The sequence below is a fragment of the Phoca vitulina genome, unplaced genomic scaffold, assembly GCF_004348235.1.
Source record: "Phoca vitulina isolate PV1807 unplaced genomic scaffold, GSC_HSeal_1.0 scaffold59, whole genome shotgun sequence".
Lineage (NCBI taxonomy): Eukaryota > Metazoa > Chordata > Mammalia > Carnivora > Phocidae > Phoca > Phoca vitulina.
Window position 1 is genome coordinate 8,176,282 of NW_022589762.1, and position 9,634 is coordinate 8,185,915.

General features: G+C 38.8%; 1 protein-coding gene across 1 annotated transcript in view; it reads right to left on the reverse strand.

Annotated features, from left to right (window-relative positions):
* The window catches only part of CD163 (CD163 molecule), a 40,759-nt gene extending 31,991 nt beyond the window's left edge, over window positions 1-8,768 (reverse strand). Inside the window, exons 1-4 of the mRNA XM_032391008.1 lie at window positions 8,623-8,768; window positions 7,179-7,265; window positions 5,886-6,206; window positions 2,404-2,724 (exon numbers count right to left, since the gene is read on the reverse strand). Of these exons, the coding sequence (XP_032246899.1) occupies window positions 2,404-2,724; window positions 5,886-6,206; window positions 7,179-7,265; window positions 8,623-8,653 (760 nt within the window). The 5' untranslated portion in view covers window positions 8,654-8,768. The remainder of the gene's footprint in view (window positions 1-2,403; window positions 2,725-5,885; window positions 6,207-7,178; window positions 7,266-8,622) is intronic.
* Between the last annotated feature and the right edge of the window lie 866 nt (window positions 8,769-9,634).

Sequence of the window (9,634 nt, forward strand, 5' to 3'; positions counted from 1 at the left end):
GGGGAATCGGAGGGGGAGATGAACCATGAGAGACTATGGACTTTGAGAAACAAACTGAGGGTTCTAGAGGGGAGGGGAATAGGGGGATGGGTTAGCCTGGTGATGGGTATTAAAGAGGGCACGTTCTGCATGGAGCACTGGGTGTTATAGGCAAACAATGAATCATGGAACACTACATCAAAAACTAATGATGTAATGTATGGTGATTAACATAACATAATAAAAATAAATAAATAAATAAATAAATAAATAAATAAATAAATAAGTCAGAGCAATGAAAAGTATAGCATAGGAAATATAGTCGGTAACACTGTAATAACTTAGTATGGTGACAGATGGTGACCACACTTATTGTGGTGAACAGCTAATAATTTATGGAATTGTTGAACCAATATGTTGTACACCTGAAACTAATATAACATTTATGTCAATGATGCTTCAATAATAACTTTTTTAGAAAAAGAAGACAGGGGGTGCCTGGGTGGCTCAGTCGTTAAACGTCTGTCTTCGGCTCAGGTCACGATCCCAGGGTCCTGGGATCGAGCCCCACATCGGGCTCCCTGCTCAGCCAGGAAGGCTGCTTCTCCCTCTCCCACTCCCCCTGCTTGTGTTCCCTCTCTTGCTGTGTCTCTCTCTATCAAATAAATAAATAAAATCTTTAAAAAAAAAAAAAAAAAGGAAAACATTCCTAACAGGAGATCTAGAGGCCACATTTTATCTAGAGGTTTGTTTGACTATCACAGAGTTTTTATTGGAATTGTTTGTTTTTTCTTGTTAAATATATATTTGCATGTGTTTAGGTGATATGCACACACTCCGGTTTGCCCAGGACTCAACACTGATTCATTACCTGTCTATGACTACCTGGTTTGCGTTATACACTTGGCCCCTTTGTGACCACTTCCTTAGTCTAAAAGCAAGCAAAGAGAAAAGGGGACCTCATCATTACCACTTTCACCTCCCCCAATCAATATTCCTCAAAAACCAGAGCTTGATCCTGAGCCATCTCTTATAATAAATAAGTTGCCCCTTTCTTCTGGCAGGTTTAGCGTTTGCTGCCACAATACAGTTTACTGGGAGTCCTCAGCATTGAGAAGAAATGTGCTGATTGGGGACCTAGAAAGATTTTGGTGGGTAAAGGAGAATGGAAGGTAACTCCTGTGCTTTTTTCGATCCCCAATCCCTCTCGCTTTCTTCAGCTAACAAATTCCATCTCTGCTGTAGGAACCCCATTCTTTGTAGTTCAAACAATAGATGGTCATGTTGTCCAACAACAACAAAAGGCCAATGTAAGAAATAGAAAAAGAGCCAGAACCCCCATGACACTGTTTCAGTGTTTGAATCCAGCCATGCATGAAGCCAACAGTACCTCTGGATTTCCCAGTTTTCTGAGTCAGTATCCTCTTTCCTTAAAGTTAGTTAGTTAGTTAAAGTTTGAATTGAGTTTTAGTCATTGGAAGAAAAGAAGATATCTGGTGAATACAGGGACATTTTTACTCTATTACATTTTTCTGAACTTTCTCTGGGGTTCAGGACCTACTAAGCTTCAAACTAAAAATTCAAGTGAAAAAAGGTGTGTCATCCCTGCACACACAAATCCACCGTCCCTGTGCCCTGAGCAAGCATGGAACACGAAAGTCTCTAGACAGAGTCCGTTCATACCATAGCACTAGCTTAAATGAGGTTTTAGTAGAAAACCAAACTATTTTTTTATCATTTGATTCTGTGAATTTGAACTAATATTTTGGGAAGGGGTGGGTTAAACTCTTTGCAGGTAGAGGATGATAAGGAATGTGATTTGTTTTTAAAACTCATCCCAAAAGTACAATTTGCTAGTTAAGCTGGTTTTTTTTTTTTTTCCTTTTCTCTTTTTCTTTCTTCTCTTTTTTGGGGTGGGGTTGGGGGGAAGAGGAAGGATTGGATTATTCTCTAAACACCTCCTTCTATCCTCATGACTGGGATCTCAGTTTCCCTATTCATCCTTCCTCCCTAACCTAGTTATTCTCATTTCAGTTAAGATAAAATCTCCACAGGTATCAGATGGGGAACCTGAAATTAGGTCATAATAAGGTGATTGAGGAAGCAGGCCTCATTCTGTTTTTAAGAGTTCAGGCTTTGGGGCGCCTGGGTGGCTCAGTTGGTTGGGCGACTGCGTTCGGCTCAGGTCATGATCCTGGAGTCCCTGGATCGAGTCCCGCATCGGGCTCCCTGCTCAGCAAGGAGCCTGCTTCTCCCTCTGACCCTCCCCCCTCTCATGTGCTCTCTCTCTCTCTCATTGTCTCTGTCTCAAATAAATAAATAAAATCTTAAAAAAAAAAAAAAAAGAGTTCAGGCTTTTCAGACTCTTACCCCCTTTCTTTTGTCCTCTCACGAAGAACAGAACAAACCCAGATCAGTCCTTACCTAAGCAAATCACTCCAACATCCTCAGAGTGATCACAGTTATGCTTTCCCCAGCCTTCGTGCTTGCAGTTCCAGAGAGCTGACTCATTTCCACTGCATATAAGATCATCAAACCAGATTGGTCCATAACCTTCTCCAAAATTAGCTGAACCAGAGAAACTGACAGCACTTCCACATTCGAGCTGTTTACAAACCACAGAAGCATGATTTATGTTGAAGTTATCATCACACACTGTTCCCCACTGTCCTTGGAACTTGACCTCTATTCTTCCAGAACACTGGTTTCCTCCATTCATCAGCCTTATCTCCAAGTTGGATCCATCTAGAGCAGAGAAAAGACCAGAGTTCAGAAGTGATATTCATTCAGAAGTGACTTTAGGAAATAAGATTTCTCTGGACGTTTGAGATTTGATGCTGTCCTTAACAATGGTGCATTTTGGATGCTGCCCATCCTTACATATTGGGGAATTTTAATCTTTTAAAGACCAGCTAACAATGAGGACTCTCCTCTACACCTACTTACCAAGGAAAATGTTTTACAGATTAAAATTTGCTTTCTGTTTTGTTTTATTTCCTTCCATTGTTAAGACAAAGTAAGCACTCTTTTATATAGAAATTGATAAATTTGACTTAAAGCAGTTATCTTAAAAACTAGAGAAAATAAAATTAGTTCATCCAACAAAGTAGCAAAAATGGAAAACTGGTCGTTTGTTGAACATTTAAAATCTTTATTTTAATCTGTCTTTATTATCTACAGTTCAGAGCATGAAGAATTACCTGAAGTCAAATATAAAATTAGAAAACAGGAAAAAGGGGAAAATAAAAATGCCTAAGCATTCACAATAGTTTGCAAAAGCATCCTATGGTATACCAAATTAATAAAAATTAAAGAAAAAATAAGTCAAAAGAATTCATTTCTTACTAATCTCCTGTTTGAATCAAAGCTTCCCCTCCCCCAAAGCATCCGGTACCATTTTTAGCAAAGAACAGCTCTTTCATAAAGGAAATTCTCTCTATACACTCTTCGCTAGATTTTCTATGAGGACTAAAATACCCAAGAAAAGGAGATTTGGGATGAAATCTGGGGACACGTGAAAAAAAAAAACTGTTTGGGCTTGAACAAAAATTTTTAGAGGCTCTCTTTTTGAGAAAGGGATTCACTTTTAAAAGCTCTAAATACCAGGCAAAGACCTCTACTTAACAGGATTTTTTATTCTGGACAATTAATAATCATAAAAGTAGTAGTTCACAATTAAAATATGCATCTTATGTTCCAAGTGTATCACCTAAGCTATCAACCTTTACAACATTGAGCATTATGTGTTATTCCCACTATCCCTACTTCACAGATAAGCATTCTCAGTTTGCCTAATTGTCAAGGATCATACACCTAGAAAATAGTAGAGTCAGGAGGTTAAAAGAAAAAGCAGTCTAACACCAGCCTTTATTCTCCTGACTGTTATACTATATTGTCCCTGCGCGTGTGATGATAACATAACCTCCCAACAGGTAGAGGCTCTAAGGATTGAGCATTAGTCAGGTTGGGGAAATCTCAGAAATATAGCCTCTGAATCCTCATGGAACTAGGGAGTCCTTGGGCGACTAGGCATGTACCAGTTGGAGCATTCACTGTATAAACTTCAAAAAGCAAATTTGATTAATTCTATCCTTAAGTATGAAAAAACAGAAAACAAGAGTTAAAAGTGCTACACTGATGTCTTAGCTTAAACAGCTCTGTAGGCTGCAATAATTATAGTAAGAGTCTGGCAAGAGTTTTTTTTTTTTTTTTTAAGATTTTATGTATTCGTTTATTTGAGAGAGAGAGAGAGAGTAGGGAGGAGCAGAGGGAGACAGACAAGCAGACTCTGTGCTGAATGTAGAGCCAGACCGAGGCTCAATACCACCACCCCAAGATCATGACCTGAACCAAAATCAAAGGTCTGACGCTCGACTGACTGAGCCACCCAGGATCCCTGAGCCTGGCAAGATTTATTAGGATTTTTAACTTTGCTGTAGATGCTCCATGTAGATGTTACTATTGTTATTCCCTATCTTTCCCCTGTAATGATTAACAATAAAAGACAAGAAGAGGGAGGAGGGGAAGGAGTGGGAGGAGGAGGAGGAAGAGGAGGAGTGGGGAGCGCAAGGATGAAAGGAAGGAAAAAGGAAAAAGTAGAGCTCTCCATGTATTAAAGCACTGAGTTTTCAGAAACTAAAGTTTAGAAAAGTTTAACAACTTGCTCAAAATAACATTCATGAGCAGCTGAGTTGGAATTTAGTCCCGCATTTTTCTTTTTTCTTTTTTTTTAAAAGATTTTATTTATTCATTTGACAGAAATAGATACAGCGAGAGAGGGAACACAAGCAGGGGGAGTGGGAGAGGGAGAAGCAGGCCTCCTGCAGAGCGAGGAGCCCGATGTGGGGCTCGATCCCAGGACCCTTGGATCATGACCTGAGCCGAAGGCAGATGCTTAACGACTGAGCCACCCAGGCGCCCCCTGCATTTTTCTAGATACTAGCCTGTGTTGTTCTCAGTACACCCCAATGCCTGGAGAGAGATTAGTCCTTTCTAAAAATCAGTCCCATGGAGGAGATGGTCTCCAAGAAAGAGGCTAGGAGAGAGAGGCCAGTGAAATGAACAAGGAGAAATGGGAAGCCCAAGAATCTGAATTGGGTCATAAATATGACCCTGGGATTTACAGCAGAAAGGTCTGACGCAGAACTTTCTGAGTCATTGTAAGGTCAACTGAGATACAATTTATGAAATGTTTTATAAATCAAAACCACCATGGGGCATCTGGGTGGCTCAGTTGATTAGGCATCTGACTTGATTTCGTCTCAGGTCATGATCTGAGATCGACCCTGTGTTGAGCTTCATGCTCAGTGGGGAGTCTGTCTGAGAATTCTCTCTATATTCTCTCTCTCCTTCTCCCTCTGTCCTTCCCCCAGCTCTCTCTCTCTCTCTCAAATGAAATAAATAAATAAATCTTAAAAAAAAACCCACAACAAACCACCATTAAATAAAATGAACAGCATTATACACTGGAAAAAGCAATTATACTTGGCAAAACATCCTTCCTCCAACAAAGGATTAGTGCTAGGAATATTTATATCTCGATTCAGTAAGTTGAATATCAGTGAATGGACAAAAAGGTCAATGCACAAAAGCAGCACATTACTGAGAAAGAGGACAAAAAATTCACTTAGATATCATACTTTCATGTAGGAGTAGAGACTTATAGTAAGATTACTGACTGTAAAATTGAGGCTGGTCACTTCCTTATTGATTGTGGTATTCAGAATCTCTTTTGATTTTTTAATGGGGTTTGTCATGCATCTTCTGGTCTTTAGCAATAGATTGGGTGATTTTATATATGAACTAGATGACTTATAGAAAACTGGCTCCTTTTCATTTTTAACCCATCTACATACCACCCCCCCCAAAGCATTTCATGTCGAGGCTTTGACTTTTGTAAGTCCTACCTGAGCAGGTTACTCCAACATCTTGTTGATGAGTACAGTTATGCTTTCCCCATCCATCATGTTTGCAGTCCCAGAGAGCAGATTCATTCCCTCGACAAGAAACATGATCCATCCAAATGCGTCCAGAGCCTGGCCTGGAATTAGCCCATCCAGTGGCTTTGATAGCAGTGGGACATCCCAGCTGCCTGCAAACCACAGAGACCTCATCCATGCCCCAGCCATTATTACACACGGTTCCCCATTCCTCCTGGACTTTCACCTCCACTCTCCCGGTGCACTTGTCTTCACCATCAGTTAGCCTCAGCTCCTTCTCTGTTCCCCCTGCAACAATGTGTAAAGGCAGCGATTGGTCGGGATCCAGAGCGAGTGGAGAATTATTATTCCTTAGATTACTTATTTTTCAAAGCCAAATTTGAGAAGCTCTCTGGACTCATCCATGGTACAATAGAAGAATGCTATTTCATGGGAATGCAAGTACAAATATCAGCATCACAGGCTTCAGATGAAGCAAGGACATAAAACCAGTTAAGCTAAGTAACGCAATTGTGAGATTCTTTATAATGTCGATTTATATAATCTCCACAGAGAGTTTACTATGTAAATAATATATTACAAAATTTTATAGGTATGAGCTATGTAAGTTTCTCCAAGTTCCTAAGATTGATAGAAAGAAGGCTCATGATGAGGATGAAGAGACCAGTCTTAAGGAATTTAACGCCCATTACACACATATATGGAAAACACCAAGAATTCTTAAAATACTAGTTGAAATCTGGCTGAAACTTTTCTACTTAAATGGAAGTTGAGATGGAGATATTTTCCTATTATCTCCTATCATGAAAAAAATCCCTCTCCCTCCCCCAAACCCCCCGCCCCCCAAATGTCTCAGCTACCACCCTACGATTACTTTAACTAACATAGGAACCTGTGGTCTCACTGATATTTATCTGGCCTCCCTCAATACATTTTAAGGTAAATTTTGGCATTTGATTTTATTAAAGTGTTCCTCAAATTCCATTTCATCCCAATAATTCTGAGGTTTTTCCTCTTCTGTATTGTTCCCTATTTTTTAGGTAGACATTATTTTAAATCTTTAAGCAAAATGCACATTTTTTTTCCTGTGAAAGTTAATTTTATTTTGGGGGAAACCATGCTATTTTGTTCATATTTTGGTGTCACATGGTTAGGATCTTATTTTGTGCTTTTAATATCTGCTCCTTTGAAATCATGAAGCATGTTTTTAAATGCTGTTGAGCCTTCAGGAGAATTATTTGCATTTGACAAAGCACTCACCGAGAGAACTGGTGATCAAACAGGCACTGAGAACTGAGACCACAGCCACAGTGGAGGGGCTAAAGAGGGTGAAACATCTTCTACAGTCTGTGAAAAAAGAAAAAAAAGGAGAAAAGAAAAAGGACAAAAGTATTGCCTTCCCAAAAAAGAGAGTTTGGAGAAGACAGATAGTTTCAGAGATTTGAGGTTAACAAGGGAAATCGAACCAAGACAAAGAACCCTTCCTTCTAAAAGGCAAGGTGGACAGGAAACCTTCATACCCAGGATCATGTAGTCTCAGTGAAATAGCTTTGGAAGTGTTCATTTTAGAGGTGACCTAGGGGTGAGTAATAAGGAGGAAGTTGTGGATGGAAAAGAATTTCAAGAGCAGACCTTAAAACCTGGAAAATCGAAAAAACATCGATGAAGCTTAGCAGGGGCACAGAACGAAAGTCAACTACTGAGGTCCCTGTCTCCAAGCCCACTGGACCCAGATGGTTAGGTGGTAAGCTCCAGGAGGGAATGGATTCTATGTATCAGGCTCAGCACTACTTCAGTACCTGGCATAGTACCTGCTAAATAGTAGCTGAACATTGATGGAATAAAGTTACAATGTTTCTATCTGAAAAACCAAAATACTAGATCTTATCCCTAGATAGAGCATAAAGCTCTAAAGCTTTCATTACTCTCACTTCTTATTCTTACTCTAACCCGACACTCATGTAAAAGCAAGAATGCGTTGGTAGCCACACAGGAGCATGTGCTTTGGGATAAGTCACTGAACTGTGCACTTAGGACTTGTGCTTTCATGTGGTATGCTATACTATGATTAAAAAGCTTTGAATAAAGAGCCCCTCGGTGGTTCAGTTGGTTAAGCATTGGCCTTCGGCTCAGGTCATGATCCTGGGGTCCTGGGAGCCAGTCCCAAATTGGGCCCCCTGCTCAACAGAGAGTCTGCTTCTCCCTCTCCCACTGCTTGTTCTCTCTCTCTCAAATAAAGAAATAAAATACTTTAAAAAATAAGCTCTGAAAAAAAAATGCTAAATGAGTTTAACACATCCATGTAAATCATGAAGTAGATTTCAACATTCAGGATGCTATTCTAAATTTCCCTATGTGATCAACTTGAAATCAATATTCATTCCTGTATGATCTATCTATGTTTTCTAACAATTATTGTTTTCCTACTCAATACAGTTCAGTTCGTTTCAGCTCCTTTCTTAATTTCACCTCAGCAGTTTTACAAAATTGATGCCAAATCTAATCTTTTTTTATGCCAAATCTAATCTTTATCCCCCATCTTCAATTCTGAATCTATGGCAGATAAAAGTTACTGCCATAAAAGCTTAATGCCCATTTCCCATTCCTTACTCTCCCAATGCCAATCACTATTAAATAAGATCCATTGACTGTTAACTTTATACTACATTAAAAGGCAAATGTAGACTAAATGAGAAATGTTTACCTGCAGATCCAGAGTTTCCATGTGGGACCATTCTGAGTTTGTCCAGTCCAAAGTTTTAATGATTTCTAAATCTTCTTGTATTTTTCCTTAGAAATGTTCTGCTAAAGAGGAGGACCACTAAGACTTCTAAAAATCATCTCACTTCCACAAAACAAAACAAAACAAAACAAAAAAACCAGAAACGCTACATAATGGAGGTGGAGTCAGTCAATGAAAAAAGGGAAGTCATTCATAAACTGAGGTTCCCTTTCGTGCTCATGTTTTCTTCAATATGGGACATGAAACAGCCAAAAGAAATTGAGAAACATTTACTACAGATTTATAAAAATTAAGGGGAAATATTAACTCATGTCCTATTGCTATTGAATATTTAGATTTCAGTACTTTGTTTTGGACTAATAGAAACAAGAATGACAATCATTATGTAGTTATGTCAAAAAACTAAAGTGAAAGAAGCAAAGCATAATTTAATAATATTTTATCACTATAATCACTTCTAATACTATTACCGTAATCAAATGTGCCAAATGAATAAATCTGTAGACTGTCTACGGACAGCACTTGCTTTTTCTTTTCTAATGAGATGAATAAAATTAGCCATGACCATTACAGATTCTACAAATGGTGCAATACAAATATATAAGACATAACTTTAGCTCTAAATAACTCAAATTCAAGTGAGAGAAACATATATGTTAACAATAATAAACAGAGGTTCAAAGCACAGGGTGAAAAATAGAGAAAAAAATGGTCATATCAACTGGGAGACAGGAATGAACTGTCAGAAAACTCTTTTCTGTGAGAAGGTGCTCAAATTGTGTCCTAAAATATGAGAAGGGCTTTGCCCCAAAGAAAAAGGATAAAGGGATTTAAGGCATAAGAAATGACACATACAAAACAATACAGCCATATGAAAACATGGAAATTTGATGGTCCATGATAAACATTCTCAGGTATAAGTGGTGTGCCAGAATAGGGGAGTTTAAGAAGCATCTCCCGTCTTGCAAGAAGA